Below are 16,810 nucleotides of genomic sequence, written 5' to 3'. Positions count from 1 at the left end.
GACAGTTCCCTGGCATTCCTGTTTGCACCTTTCTGGTTTTAAAATTACTGTTTTAATAAATGCCGTGTTACAATGAATGAAATACCGAATTTCCCAGGACAATACATGCCACTCATGTGACTGCCCTGCCCGCCTCTCTCCTCTCACGTCTCTCCCGAGTCCTGACGTCAGCGTGGAATTCTCAGCCCCACCCGCTGACTGTAGCTAATAACTATCAGATCAGAAGAGATGCGGGCGGGGCTGAGAATTCCTCGCTGACGTCAGGACTCAGGAAAGACGTGAGAGGAGAGAGGCGGGCCAGGCTGGGTAGTCACATGAGCAGGATGTATTGTACTGGGAAATTCGGTATGAAGTTCCATATTTTTTTTAAAAAGCACATACAGTGGGGCACTTCATTCATTGTAACACGGGATTTATTAAAACACAGTATTTTTACCAATACGCTCGGAGAGCTCTCCCGGGAGGGGATGAGGCAAGTCGGGATGAGGTCACCCAGCAATGGATTTTCTGGTCGTATGCATCGATGCCGCATCTGGGACACCCGAATCGCGATGCATCGATGCAGCAATTCATTTCAGCACCCCTATTTTTATGTGTACTTATCCTTTAATACCTACCTCTTAAGCAGGCTTACTTTGCTTTCTTGCTGTGCTAAAACCATCAGCTGCTGACACTTACTATAAATGCTAGGTGAATGGAACCCCCCTCCAGCACTACTGTATCGGTAGAAAATAGAACCACAGTGAGTGGTGGAGAATGCGGGCATGCCACACATCTGGAAGGGTCGAAAGCTGGAAAAGACTTCAGGAGGCCAGAGCTCTGCAGGAAAGAAGTGAGCACACCTGCCAGAGAGGTAAGTCTTCTTCTGAAACCAACTTTTTATTTTTCACTGGCCATACCCACCAGTGTGAGCCCTTTTAAAGTTTGTAACACTGGAGGAGCTACATGGGCTTCCCGAATATATGATTGCTATTCTGTCCTACCGACTTCTGCTAGGTGAACAGTATCTGTCCAAAACTAGCATTAACCCCTTCCTGTCCACCCTGGCATGCCCTTTAAAAGTTTCTAATGCCCAGGGGGCGGAAAGCCCTAGAAATCAAATGGCCACAGTGATTGGCTGTCACATTGGTGACATGGGACCCAGCTTCTAAAGTCTATTCAGGTCTGAGAGCCGTTCCCAGAAGCACAGTGTTTTTCATAGGAACGCACTCCTAGCACAAAAACATTGCCCACCCAGCAACTCATATGCATGGCATGGGGGCGTTACAGCCCAGCTTTTTGCCGAAGCACACGGGTTACTAGGGCGTAAAAGGGTTAATGGCGGCTTGAAATTCAACGCCTGTGAACATAGCCTTAGGCCTTGGTCACACGCAGGTGCTGAAAACAGGTGGTTGCGTCTTGTTTTTACCCCTTTTCGACAGCCCACAAACACTATCCACAATTCTTACAACAGTGAGCTGATGGAGGCCTACACATGGCAGGGAAATGGTGAGGTAAAAATAACTGAAGAGTGATATGAATGTGGATCACTCTTCAGAGAGCACTGCTAGCATAAATGAGGCCTTATGATGGCCATACAGTTAAAGCAGTAGTAAACTTTGTAAAAGAAAAAAAAAATTACAAGGCAATTTCATAATGTGCTAGTATGCATATAGTATACTAGCACATTATGAAAAACTTACCTTGAACAAAGTCCTCCAGCAGCGCGCTGTCACCGCTTCAATCTTCACCCGGTCTTCCGTCTGGGTTTGGGGACTCCGGCTATCTGACTAATGACGTCACTCCCACGCATGCACACGGGAGTCACTGTTTATGACACAGACCTCTGAAGGAACGGCATGTGTATGCTATTCCTTCAGAGCGCATGCGCCGGTGACGTCACCCGATGCTGCTCCATGGAGATATTCATTTTATCTACAGCTAAGCTTTATTATATGATCACCTGTAGGTAAGAATCACTGACATGACTTTACTACCACTTTAATGACCTGATGGAATGATCCTTCACAGAATCAGATAGTATGAGCAATTCTATTATTATTTATTGAAAAGACACCGTGTCTGATCAATTTTGAGAGTAACCAATCAATTTCTACAAAATAATTCTGATCGTTCTCAACAGGAAATTCAATTGTGGGAAAGTAGACTGATAGGACTGTTACTGTAGAACTTAAAAGTGATATTAAAGTCTTATTTTTTTTTTTTAAATAATAAAAACATGTTATACTTACCTCCTATGTGCAGTGTGTTTGCACAGAGCAGCCTGGATCCACCTCTTCTTGGGTCCCTTGCTGGCGCTTCTGGCCCCTCCTCTCCAGTCGAATGCCCCCACAGCAAGCAGCTTGCTATGGGGGCACCCGAGCCACTGCTCTGTGTTGTCCATTCAGACATGGAGCCATGGCTCGGCCTTGGCCCCACCCCACCCTCTCATTGGCTCACTGACGTTAATTGACAGCAGCTGGAGCCAATGGTGCCTGCTGCTGTGTCTCAGCCCATCAGGAGGGAGAGTCCCCGACCTGCGTGGCTCTCCTGCAACAATCCCTGGATCGAGAGGGAGCTCAGGTAAGTATTAGGGGGAGGCTGCTGCACACTGAAGCTTTTTATCTTAATACATGGAATGCAAAAAGATAAAAAACCTTCTGACTTTAGAACAACTTTACAGCAAAACTTTTTTTTTTTCCTCTATTTTGGATAGAGTAAGGGAAGGGTATAACCCCTGTCTGGTTTGTTTTTGCCATGTGTCCCACAGTGTTAATTTTGGCAGCAAATTTTGATTTCGTTTTAGCCTAGGTTCACACTGACTGTGGGAATGAAATGGTGAGAGTTCAGCTGAACGCAGACGATTTCATTCCTGCATGTCAGTCCCGACTTCGGGGGCGATTTCAGAGACATCTGTGCGGGTTTCTGCACAAATGTCAATGGAAATTCGCACCCCCAAATTACTACAGAAAATACTTTTGGGAATCGCTGCGGCATCGCACCGATTCGGAAGCTGCCATTTCTGGCAACTGCCACCGATTTGGCATGTCAAATCGCATCAATGTGAACCTGGGCTTAGTCTTTTGACTAAATTGCCATTTTAGTTTTAGTCTATTGCAATTGTTTTAGTCGTATTTAGTCAACTAAATCTCCAGTATATTTTAGTCGACTGAAATCATTTTAGTCGACTAAAATTGAATGGGTGTAGTTAAATTGTAATGCATTATTTAAGCATTTCTCTACAATTTCCAAACTCATACTGCTGTAGTGAAACATTGAGTATTTATGGTATTAAGGTTTGAACATGCACTACAGACCAGTGTTAATTTTGACATCAAATTTTAATTTAGTCATACTCTTTTGACTAAAATGCCATTTTAGTTTTAGTCTAGTTTTAGTCATCTGAATTGTTTTAGTTGTAATTTAGTAGACTAAAAAAGTATTAAATTTAGTCGACGGAAATTACACTGGTGTCCCATTGGGGAGATTTGCCTATACTCCCTGTCACATAGCCAAAACAGGAAGTGGGAGGAAATCCCTGCAAAACAAGGGTCACCAGAACTAGTGTCTCCAGTAAAAGATTTCCACTCTAGTCCTGTTTTGGCGACAACACAAAACTTGAGATTTTCCTTCACTTTTGCTGGTAATGGTAAATATGATAAATAGTGAGGGTGAATCTCCCTAATGAGGGCAAAGACAGCACTAAAAACCTAACAGGGGTTCTAACCCCTCTCCACTTTATCCAAAACTAAAAAAAAAAAAAAAAAAAAAAAAAAGATGCTGTCTCCAGTTCTATCCAGTTCTACGTTAAGGCCTCTTGCACACCGATTCCTACAGAAGCAAGGTACTGTATATGAAATGAATGCATGTATGGCCAGTGACTCCCCTCCCATGGTGGACACAAGTGGTGCGTTCTGACATTCAGTACTGGCTGCTCAGGAATGCCGGGTGGTGGGGGCACGGCAGACCTCCTGATGAAGGCTTTGACTGTGAATTGACCAAACTCAGGGATGGAGCTTCTACTTTAAGGCATGCTCTACCCAGACTGAGACTCTTGTGGAACTACAAGTCCCAGCATAGGAAAATCTGGACGGGTGTATGTGCTAGACGTTAGGCGGTGGGACATCTCACACCCGACACTCTGCCGAGTCATACAGGTGGGTATATTGGAGAGGGAAGTCTACCATGAATGATCGGACACAATTCCTAGCTCCAGTCCTATTTAGGGAGTTGGGTCACCGCCAGCCCCCTGCCCCACTTGGCAGCCATTGCCTGGCTTTCAAGGAACTCTAATGCTGAGCGAGTCGGGATAGTCCGTCCCAACTTGGAGACTCTGCCGTCTAGAGCCCACTGGCCAGATCTGAGCAAGAACCTCGCAAGAACTACAAGTTCCAGCAGGAGGAACTACCAGGAAATTCTATCTATTGTATACACGTTCTTCCCGGGGAGGGAGGCACCCCTCAGCCCCCATTTCCATTCAGCTATTGGAGAACTACCCAGCAGAGGGAACTACCAAGGCATGCTGGGAAACGGCACCACCCTTCTGTTTTGGAGAATTACCCCCACTATACCGATCAAATGGGCCACCAATCCCGCTGGTGGAAAAAGACCACAGACTGGCGCCCAATGTACCACAGCAGGTCCCACTCTCATCGTTCTGGGCACGATGCTGTGTGCCACCCTGATAATGATCAAGTCGCCAGCTATTTTGTCAACCGATTTCTAGCTTGGCCTAGGGCACCCTGTGCAACCAATGGGGAACTGGCAAGCCAGACATGCTGCAACTTGTAGAGACCACCACATGCCTACAACTAGACTACATTTACCCCTGGCAGCAAGGCATGCTGGGAATTCCTCATCACAGTAGCTGGAGAATGAGCCAAGCCTCTCCCCTTTAAAAAGGTGAACAATATGGTTGCCACAGTGCCCCCTACCAACAGTTGTCAGTATCACAGCGGGCTGAGTTCTCACTCCGCCCTGACCCAATACCTGGGCCTTGCCGAGACCTGTAGGTCTCAAAAAACCACAAGAAGAATGGCGGCTTCCAGTATTTTATTCTGGGTAGCCAGCTTTAGAACTACAAGCCCCAGCAGCAGGCATACTGGATTCCCCCCAATAAGCATGAAGCTTCTGATAGAGAAAGGGGGCAGTGTTCTCACTGCCCAAAAAATGTAACCCCATCGCCATAGAACAGGGTGTGGCTATCAGCACTCACCTAGTGGCCACCCACTGTACTGCAGGGGGATATGGCTACCACAGCGCCCCTAATCCTCTGTACAGCAGCAGGGTGTGGCTACCATGGTACTCCCCTATTGGCCAATCTCTGTACTGCAGTGGGGGATTGCTTCCACAGCACCCCCAATGGCCACTCTCTATACCAGTGATGGGGAACCTTGGCACCCCTGATGGTTTGTAACTACATTTCCCATGATGCTCATCCATTCTGCAGTGTAGTTGAGCATCATGGGAAATGTAGTTCCAAGACATCTGGGGTGCCAAGGCTCGCCATCACTGCTCTATACTGTGGGGTTAGACTATCACAGCATCCCCTAGTGGTCACCCTCTGTATTGCAGTGGGGTGGGGTTACCAAAGCACTCCTTAATGGCCACCCCCTGTGCTGCACCAGGGTGAGGCTACAGCAGCACTCTTAGTGATCATTCTCTGTATTGCAGAAAGGTGTGGCTACTACGGCACCCCTAGTGGCCACCCTCTACTGCAACTGGGTGCGATACCACAGCACCCCTTAGTGATTATCCTCTGTAGTGCAGCAGATTGGGGCTGCTACAGCACCCCCCTAGTGGGCATTCTAGATATTGAAGTTGGGTGTGTTTACCACCACATCCCCTAGTGGCCATTCTCTGTAATGCAGCAAGGTGGGGACTCCAAAGTCCCTAGTGGCCATTCTTTGTGCTGCAGCAGGGTAAGGAATCCACAGCGCCCCATGGTGGCCATCCACTATACTGCAGAAGGATATGGCCACCACAGCACTCCCCCTGGGGGCCACCCTCTGTACTGCAGCAGAACCATTGTGAATGCTGTAGGGTGCCGACCACCACACTGACCCCCTTTTGTTCAAAATGCTGCACGTCCAACCGCCTGCCAATTGTTGGGGAATTACAAGTTCTAACTGCAACCTACTAGGGCAGTGATGGCGAACCTTGGTACCCCAGATGTTTTGGAACTACATTTCCCATGATGCTCAACTACACTGCAGAGTGCATGAGCATCATGGGAAATGTAGTTCCAAAACATCTGGGGTGGCAGGATTCGCCATGGCTGTACTAGGGCATCTACAGCCACACAGACTGGTTGGCTCTGATTTAGAGAAAGGTGTGGGGTGCAGGGATGATCTCCCATCCTATCTGTATAGGATATGACCGCCCCTCCCCCCCCCCAGCAACACTAATACTTGCCTTCAGATCCTGGTTGCCTCATGGGAACTACAAGTCCCAGCTGACCATGCTGCAAAGTGTCACCCCCAGCAATAGGAGGGCCATCAGTGTAATCTCATTGTGGGCAGCTATGTAGAACTACAAGCCCCAGCTAACCATACCATGAGCCCCCCTCCCCAGCAGTAGCAGGGACTTCAATGTAATCTCATTGTGGGCAGCCAGCTGTGAGGAACTACAAGTCCCAGCAGCACCCCCTGCTCAGACATGCTGGGGTTTGTAGTGCCCCTGTGATGTAGGAGAAGGGGTGGGGAGCTCTCCCTATATATGGGGTACAGAGGGGGGATATGTGTCCTCAGCAGCGCCCCCCAGTGTCCGCCCTGTGTACTGCACCAGGCCCGGCTGCTCACCTTTCTGGATGCGGAGCTGGGCGGCGGAGGCCTTCTTGCTGGTGCCTTTGGTGCCGCCGGCGGATTCCTCCTCCTTCTTCTGCTGCTTCAAGGAGAACAGTTTGATCATCGTGCTGGATTCCCCCCGCGGGTCTCTCCGGCTCTCTCCCTGTACAGAGGGGGCAGCTCCTCCTCCTCCTCCCGGCCTCCCTCCGTCCCTGTCCTCCCGGCTCCTACACGTACAGCCGGCGCTCCCCCGACCCCTCTATGTGCGGCAGCGGCGGCTCAGCCCGGCAACGGAAACACTCGTCTCTCTGCGGGCGCCCCAGCCACTCCGCCGCTACTGCGCAGCTTCGGAAACGCTCGTCAAACTCCGGAACCGGTAGTGTTGGCGCTCGGGGAGGATCGGAAACCTTCGGGAAAAGCCTTCGGAGGGTTGGTTCCGGAAACGTCCGGAAACGCGCTCGGCTATTTTCGGGGTCGCCCGACCTGACCCTCGCAGGGAAATCGGAAACATTCGGGCTGGCTCCGGGAGAGTTCTTTGAATCGGAGGTGTTCGTAGAGGCTTCGGCTAACACTCGGCCATCTTCGGAAAGCTCAGTACTGTAGTGCAGTTCTGACTGCCTGCATTTGTTATATATATATATATATATATATACACACTAAAAATAAATAAATATATATATATATATATATATATATATATATATATATATATATATATATATATATATATTTATATATATATATTTGTTTATGTTTATTTATATAGATCTATCTATCTGTCACCTATTCTTTGCAAAAACATTAAAAGGTACATAAAGCACCGCAGTTCCATTTAACCATTTAAAGAGGAACTGCAGTCTGCTCACATAATTTGTAATAAAAACATCTTTGCCATTCTGAAGCTTCCCTCCAACCACTTTGCATATTATTTTCTATATACTGTGATTCTGTACTTGCCAAATATGCTGCAGAAATCTCCCTCCACTGAGTCTGGCTGCATCTATTTTAACTGTGGGCAGCTGAAGCTGCTGCCTGTTCACTTCCTGGATTTACACAGACACACAGAGACACACCTCCAGCTCTGTAGCTCTCATTGTCCCTCTTATGACTCATCCTCCCTTCCTGGCAAACTCTCATGAGAGGGAAAGAGAGAGCTGTGCATGATGTCATAAGCCTAGGCTAATGACCAGACAAGAAACAGGAAGTGGGCTGTATAAGGTATTTACTGGCAGAAAAAAAAATGTTTTACTATCCAAAGTTAAAACAACAAGGGCAGAAGATTTAATAGATGGGAAAATAGAAAAAAATTACTGAAGGTCCGCTTTAAGTGTAGTCACAAGCATATGTATATACACACAGTATATGCGTGTGACTAAACTTAAATGGAATTGCAGCGTTTTATGTATTTTTTAATTTTTGGAAAGAATAGACAAGGGATGTGTCATTATTGCTCTTGGTGACTACCTCACAGATTTTCCCGGACCACCAGAGTTACTTGTGTCCCCTCTCTAGCGTTCACCCTCCATATATTCCTATAGAGAATCCACTAAAGGGCCAGTGAAGCCATTGCTGGGACAACCATGTTGGTGTCATCGCTCCCCTAGTGGATACTCCATAGGAATATATGGAAAGTGCTGTATATTCAGTGAGGAGGAAGTTCAACAGGGCCCTGGATGCCATGGCAGGATCAAGATTTGAGGCGGGATGGGAGAGAGGAACACCAATCACGAACACCGATAATGACTTCCCGGAAGATCGAAACTCAACAACTGCCATCCAAAATGGGTGAAGTTGGTGGGGTTCCAGGGGTATAGACTCATGTTTGACCAAAGGACTCTATGGACTTTCTCACCTGGGGCAAAAAGGGGGACCAATGGACTAAGGGGCACTTGGAAGATCCTGTACAGGAATGTGTGTTGAAGACATCTTTGTTGAACTGTCACCATATTATGAAACGCGTAGGGGAGAGGCTATGTGATGTGTGATGTCATCACGCTAGGGACCGTAGCTTGCTTTTCAGAATCTGTGTTATGCACAATGTGAGTTCATTTTTTTAATATAATAAACCATCTGTTTTTTATACAACATCATGATGCTGTTCTGTTTTTATGCTTTTATATGATTGTAGCACATAAGGAAGTTGAATGTTCCTGGACTGCTGGTGGGGTGTGATATCCTGACATGTGACAAGTTGGCTCTACTATATCCAGAATGCAGATGAGGTTTGGGAGATTCCATTAATTCTCTTGACCCCTCAATCTATAGAGGGTCAATATATTCTGGTAAGAAGTCTTGAGTGCTCACTATTGGTGGATGGTGTGAGAACATTGCTCTGAAGCTGTTTCTTTGACACTCTGGAGGTGTTCACACCCGTTTAACATTTGGGAATTTTTATTGAGGACTTATTAGCGTAAATGTCACAATTTATGTTTAGAAGTACAGACCTTATGCACTTTGAGCACTGCACTTCTATATGTATAGGTGACAGAGAGCCCTAGTAGTGAGGGAGCTTGTGTGCTTAGCCTCCTTCCCTAGCAATCGGAGCCTCAATACTGGATGTAATTCATGACAAAGGGCATCCTATGGACCCATACTAGTAGTCTGGGATGAGGCCTTGGGAGAAGAATAAGGCTTCATGTACACTGGCAGCTCATAAACTTGAGTTTAGGAGCTTTTGGAATTTTTTTTTGCTAAAGCTCCTAAACTCAATCCTATAAAAGCCTATGTGTTCCATGTAAACATAGAATTTTATCAGAGTTATGGAGCTGCTATGGTGAAGCTAAACCTCCCTCTCCTGAACGTGGAGGAATCGTGTTCAGGATAGGAATGTTTTGACCGCCGGCTGCAGGAAAATGCAAATCGCGGTAAAAACACGGTTTGCATTTTTGCATCATTTTGCGTTTACCCACGGCCGCGGTCAGGCTAGGCTAGTTTCAAGCTGATACGCCCGATATGCTATGCTGATCCCCAGGTGGAACGCACGCCAACCCTGGCTTACGGGTCTTGCTGTTCTCACCATCCTTGTGGGTCAGGGAGAGGATTTTAAAAGTTTTTAGTAGCTGTACCCTTGCAGTTCGATTCAATAAACAGTTTGGAACGGTTTACGCTTTGAGGATCTCCGGTTTCTCTTTCCTTTCTCATCCTGCTTACTAAGAGACCTCAGTGTCGGAACGATGCATCATCATGAGGAGGGGACCTGAGGATCGGTCTTTATCTCCCTTTTCCAGTCACGGAGACCACCAAGCCTGATTTGACTCCTCTTGCTGTACGGCAAATAGGGTCAACAACGTCCAGTGAGTAGGAATTTCTACCATATCCTACACTGGTGTCCCATTGGAAATTTTTCGTTTATGCTGTCTATGATATACATCAACCACTACGGTCCATTAATACTAGGATAATCTTATACACCTGAAAGAACTTTTTCACATTGGATGTCACTATTTTTTGTCCATGGAGAAATTTTTTATTGCTTGAACTTTTTTGCATGTGCTTGTTAGACGTATATGAAATGCACTCAATCCTGGATTAATTTTTTTATTTTTTCATATTTATCCATATATTATGTATTATATTGTTTTACTGATATGCACCTGTTCACTATATGATTAACTCATTTGGATAGATTTGATTAGCTAGCGCTGTTTTCACCACATGGAGTCAAGTGGATCACTTAACACTAGTTTACATGTAACCTAACCACAGGTTTTGTATTAGAGTCAAGCTTCTTAGTATTCAAGTGTATGATATGAATTGATGTAATTGGGAATGAGATGACAGGTTACTGGGCTAGTGGAGTCCGGTACAAGTTCAGAAATGCTGTACAATTAAAATGAGAGAGAAGTTACGAAGTGTAATGAGGAAGTGATGTCCGTAGTGAACAATGTAAAAAGTACAGAAGTTGGGCCACAGATTACAAGAAGATAATTGTGTTCCTTTGCAGAGGCATCGCTTTTAAGGTTGGAGTGCTGTCCTAATGCCAGCCTTTCAATGGCAGCATCAGCCCCCCATTGGGGGGAGGGCTCTCTCTGGATCTCCGCATGGCTACAGTAAGCTTCACCCACAACCTGTTATCTAGGTGGACTACAAAACACCTCCCCGTTATGGAGAAGAGAGGGAGGTGTTATGTAGTTCTAACATACTCGCCAAAAGGTTAAAATCATAGTTCACCTTTACCAAAAAATTGCCTGTGCAGATAAGGGATGTCTGTAGATGGAAACAAGTTGTGCAGCTTTGACCAAAATTGAATAATGCCCTTACTATAGGTGCAGGATGTTTATGTACCTCATGAAACCTGACCTGAAAACTCCCAGGATGTTGCCAGGACATTGTGAAGAGAAGCCCAGCTATTACTGTTCCAGCATTTTTATTTGAGAGTTTTTGAGCATTTCTAGTTGTAGTGTAGTACAAGTATTTTACAGCCTCAGGTGTTTTTGTTCATCCAATAGCGAGCACTAGTTAGTTAGTTTAGTTAGTCAGCAACCAACCCTGGCTGGGGAATGGTTTATGTGTTTTTAGCTCAGTTCCTGGGCTTTTGATCCTATCCAGCCCGCCTCTGCTATAAAAAGGGGAAACAGCTAAGATCTGGAGCTGCTGGAGTAGGAACGAGAACACTGGTATTGGTGGGTTCAAGCGTTGCAGGCTCTTCGTGGCTCTGCCGAAGGAACTGGGAATTTTGGGAAGACTTCTAGGCCATGGACATTGCCATAATGCACTCTCACTTCACAGAGGTATGCCTGGGCCCCTACATTATTCTAGTTAAATGCTAGGTGCACTGCACAGCAGGACCCCATTCTGTTCCTGGGAGTGAGGTAACTGTAACAGAGGAACGATGGACTGGTGGAATGGACACGGGCTCGGCTCATCCCTTAACATCCCTCCTGCAGAGAAACTCTGCACTTTATTGGTGCTCACAGTGAAGGCTCATCTCTAAGTCAGGGAAATCTAATGCCTGGTACACACTACAAATTTTTGGGGTTGAATGAAATAAAAAACTGACAGCTCCAAACCATCTGAAGTTAGTACAGCGATCACCTCCTGCTGAGCTGTTTTATTCTGACAGAGGGGCTGCCCATCCCCGCCAAAACACTCCGATCAGTGCTCTCTGCTAGACATGTGCAATTCGTACCGTTCCACCAATTTTATTTGGTTACAGCGTTGCACGACCGCGCAATTGTCAGTTAAAATGACGCAGTGCCGTATCGCAAAATATGGCCTGGTCATTAAGGGGGGAAAATCTTCTGGGGCAAAAGTGGTTAATTTTGCACCTTTTTAAATGGGAATTGTGTAACTATATGTTAAATGTGTAAAATTATGAACAAACTAAAAAACAAAAACAAAAAAAGTTTAAATATTGATAGTCAATAAAATAGAAACAAACATAAAATAATCAGCAGAGAAACAATAGCCGAAGAGAGAAGGTGGTAATTAGGGATGAATAGAGTAAACTAGGGCTGAATAAGGGGCTAAACAGAGAAACATTTTATTAAAAACAAAAACAAATACGGTACTTTTTTTAGATGTCAGATTGACTGCAAATCAAAAGGGATGAATTTAGATCTGCAGATGATGTCAGTTGAAGCAATGAACAGAAAGATACAAATGTAACAACATGTTACTTTGTATCTTTGTTTAATCATGTCGTGGGGATGACTGGATGAGGTACACCCATCCTGTGTACAATGATAATGTTTTTCTGGGCATATCTAGCACGGCCAAAGTTTGCTCGATAAATTAAGCCTTCACCCTCTTCACACACTTTAGATATTCCTCTTCCTCCTCAACTCCCTGTTACAAAACAGAAGCAAACCCCCCCCCCCCCCTCCCAAATACCTCTTCTGGGGGACCGGGTCTGTCTCTTCCCCATTTTCCTGCCTAGGTGAAAATAATGTATTCTCCCTCCCCGAAGCCTCCTGGGATACACATGTCATCCATCCCAGGAGGCGTTGGGGCAATCTCGGCCAACTGAGTGTACTCCGGACAATCTTATTTACGCTATGCATTTGCAGCCCTCCATCATCAGGGGATAAGAACCCAGAAGAGAGGCCAACCCCCTGATAATGTCAGTATAGAAGATGGTGGTGTGGTACCTGCAGTGTTGCAGCAAGGGGTACTGTTTCAGCAGACAACGCTGGATTTGCTGTGTGAGTATATTTTTTTTAGGACAACCAGTGGTACAGGAAAGAAAATAAGGGAAAAAAAAAACCAAAGCATAAAGAGGGAGTAAACTTAGTTTTTAACAAGTTTGCAGTTTTTCTAAAGGTGATACAGATTACAATAAGATATTGTATATTTGCAGACAATCCACAGAAAAAAAAAATATATAATGTAGGTATTTTTGTTTATTACTCTTAACATTTTTATCATACAGAATGAAGACAAATGGCAGGGATGATACAGTAATAACACAGGGGGGAATGCGTCAAAACTGGAGCAGTTTATCATTTTTAAAGCTTAAAGCGGACCTTCAGTCATTTTTTCAACTTTCCATCTATTAAATCTTCTGCCCTTGTTGTTTTAACTTTGGATAGTAAAATATTTTTTTTCTGCCAGTAAATTATACCTTATACAGCCCACTTCCTGTTTCCTGTCTGGTCATTAGCCTAGGCTTATGACATCATGCACAGCTAGCTCTCTCCTTCTCCTGAGAGTTTGCCAGGAAGGGAGGGGGGGGGGATGAGTCATAAGAGGGCCAATGAGAGCTGCAGAGCTGGAGGTGCGCCTCTGTGTGTCTGTGTAAATCCAGGAAGTGAACAGGCAGCAGCTTCAGATGCCCACAGTTACAATGGTTGCAGCCAGACTTAGTGGAGGGAGATTTCTGCAGCATATTTGGCAAGCACAAAATCACAGTATATATAAAATACTATGTAAAGTTTTTGAAGGGAAACTTTAGAATGGCAAAGATGTTTTTATGACAAATTATGTGAGCAGACTGCAGTTCTTACCAGAATATATTGACCCTCTAGATTGAGTGGTCAAGAAAATGAATAGAATCTCCCAAACCTCATCTGCACTCTGGGTATAGTAGAGCCAACTTGTCACATGTCAGGATATCACTCCCCACCAGCAGTCCAGGGACATTCAACTTCCTTATGTGCTACAATCATATAAAAGCACAAAAACAGAACAGCTTCATGATGCAGTATAAAAACCAGATGGTTTATTATATTTAAAAAATTCACTCACATTGTGCATAACACAGATTTCGAAAAGCAGGCTACAGTCCTTAGCGTGATGACATCACACAGCCTCTTCACTATGCATTTCGTCATATGGAGACAGCTCAAAGATGTCTTCAACACACATTCCTGTACAGGATCTTCCAAGTGCCCCTTAGTTAGTCCATTGGTCCCCCTTTTTGCCCCAGGTGAGAAAGTCCATAGAGTCCTTTGGTCAAACATGAGTCTATACCCCTGGAACCCCACCACCTTCACCCGTTTTGGATGGCAGTTGTTGAGTTTCGATCTTCCGGGAAGTCATTATCGATGTTCGTGATTGGTGTCCTCTCTGTTATCATGCCTCAAATCTTGATCCTGCCATGGCTTCCAGGGCCCTGTTGAACTTCCTCCTGACTGAATATACAGCACTTTCCATATATTCCTATGGAGTATCCACTAGGGGAGCGATGACACCAACATGGTTGTCCCAGCAATGGCTTCACTGGCCCTTTAGTGGATTCTCTATAGGAATATATGGAGGGTGAACGCTAGAGAGGGGACACAAGTGACTCTGGTGGTCCGGGGATATCTGTGAGGTAGTCACCAAGAGCAATAATGATACGTCCCTTGCCTATTCTTTTCAAAAATGTAAAAATACATAAAGCGCTGCAATTCCATTTAAGTTTAGTCACACGCATATACTTTGTGTATATACATATGCACTTAAAGCGGACCTTCGGTCATTTTTTCTATTTTCCCATCTATTAAATCTTCTGCCCTTGTTGTTTTAACTTTGGATAGTAAAACATTTTTTTTTCAGGCCAGTAAATACCTTATACAGCCCACTTCCTGTTTCTTGTCTGGTCATTAGCCTAGGCTTATGACATCATGCATAGCTCTCGCTCTCGCTCTCACTAACATGAGAGTTTGCCAGGAAGGGAGGGGGATGAGTCATAAGAGGGCCAATGAGGGCTGCAGAGCTGGAAGTGTGTCTCTGTGTGTCTGTGTAAATCCAGGAAGTGAACAGGCAGCAGCTTTAGCTGCCCACAGTTAAAATGATTGCAGCCAGACTTAGTGGAGGGAGATTTCTGCAGCATATTTGGCAAGCACAAAATCACAGTATATACACAATAATATGCAAAGTTGTTGAAGGGAAACTTTAGAATTGCAAAAAAGTTTTTATTACAAATTATGTGAGCAGACTGCATTTCCTCTTTAAAGTGTTACTAAACCCAGGACCCTGCATTCACTAAATCTGGTCTCCCACAGTACACATAACATGGAAATGCAATTATTTTAGTAAATATAAACTTCTAAATACCCTTTCTCATCAACAGTATATAGCAGTCTTGTGACTTCTATCATTGTCTGGCTGAGCAGTGGTTAAAGCTTGTAGGAGGAGTTTTCATTCTCCTCTGACTGTCCTGTGAGGCTGCAGGACCCCTGACCCTCTGTCTGGGCAGTGCTGAAGTGCTGATTGGACCTGCACCAATCACATGCACCCCCCCCCCCCGCAAAAAAAAAAACCAAAACTCTCTAGCAATACACACCGAACTGAGCATGTGCAGATTGCCCCCAAGGCCTTGTACTATTAGGAGCAGGGGAAGACTGACCATTCGGGTTGTCCGCCCCTGGATGTGCCCACAGCTTATCATGCAGGATAGGGGAAGTTTATGCACCACGGAGGCAGTGAGCTATGCCATCCCTGCCTGCAGTTGATGCGGCTATATGAGAGGACTCGGGTGTTGGCGATCAAGGAGCCATGAGGATGATAGTAGTGACAGGTGCTCCAGCCACCTCTCCTTCTGGGGAATTCAGCAGAGGGGCGGGGCCACAGTATAAATCCATGCCACGGGGGACAGCCGGTAAGAGAGCTGGAGGCTGCAGAGTGAAGACAGAGTTGAGTCATATTGGAGATTAGTGTGTAATCACAGCAGTTTAGTGTGTTTATAATCACCAGCCTGGCTAACTGAGTGTTCCTTCTTGCCCAGTGCCCATCTACCAGCTGCTATTCCCTAGTACACTGATATCTGTACACTGAGTGCCACTCAGTGTACAGATATCAGTGTTGTATATAAGGAATAGCACTCAGTAAACTGATATCAGTGTTAGGGAAAAGCACTCAGTGTATAGATTGCTCACTTAGGAACTCCATGTACATCAAGACAGATGATCATTATACCTAAATTGTTCAATAGCCTATTTACCCCTCTTGTACATTCCAGTTGGACATTAGATCACATATAAATAATGGTCCACGCTAGCTACATCAGCAATTAAGGTGCTGCCATCCTGTTCCCTTTAGGGGTGTCAAAAGTGTGGCTTCTTGCAAGCTCTTTTGGGCTGTTGTCTTTACCGAGCAGGCGAGGATGGATCATGGAGTCTTCCGGATCACTTAATGAAATTTTACATTTCTGGTTAGGAAATTCTTCATTCCATTTTTCAGTGAGCAATATATTAACCACCCTGAAGAAGACCATGATTGTATAGGTCGAAACGCACCAGTACAATATGGCTGACACTTTGTATGTAACAATTACTTTTGTATTGGGTCCATTGTCACTTGGAAAATGTACTGATTCGATAACCAAAGCTCATATTTTAATTGGAAAATGATATTGTAATTAACATTGATAATAAAGTATTTTAACAATCAATATGTTGTTTGATCCCTACTATATTGCTGCTTAAAAACCCCTTGAGGGAACCTTTCTACAGTGCAATATGTAGATGGGGCTTTGTGTGGGTGTGGCTTGGAGTGTGGGCGGGAACACATAGGCGGGGACAGGGGGTCCCAGGATCTCCTATTGAGTTGTCAGTCCGCCCCTGATCAGGAGATAGATTGTGGACAGTGCAGTGGCAGCTGGTGAAGTTTTAGGATTGGGGGTG

The 16,810-nt window shown here is 45.2% G+C and overlaps 1 protein-coding gene across 1 annotated transcript in view; it reads right to left on the bottom strand.

Moving 5' to 3' along the window:
* The window catches only part of UBE2M (ubiquitin conjugating enzyme E2 M), a 36,510-nt gene extending 29,346 nt beyond the window's left edge, over positions 1-7,164 (bottom strand). Inside the window, exon 1 of the mRNA XM_073603195.1 lies at positions 6,780-7,164. Coding sequence (XP_073459296.1) covers positions 6,780-6,888 — 109 coding nt within the window. The 5' untranslated portion in view covers positions 6,889-7,164. The remainder of the gene's footprint in view (positions 1-6,779) is intronic.
* Positions 7,165-16,810: the final 9,646 nt, after the last annotated feature.

This window comes from Aquarana catesbeiana, linkage group LG10 (assembly GCF_042186555.1).
Source record: "Aquarana catesbeiana isolate 2022-GZ linkage group LG10, ASM4218655v1, whole genome shotgun sequence".
NCBI lineage: Eukaryota > Metazoa > Chordata > Amphibia > Anura > Ranidae > Aquarana > Aquarana catesbeiana.
Note: the sequence above shows the minus strand (reverse complement) of the source record. Positions and strands in the feature narration are given on the sequence as shown.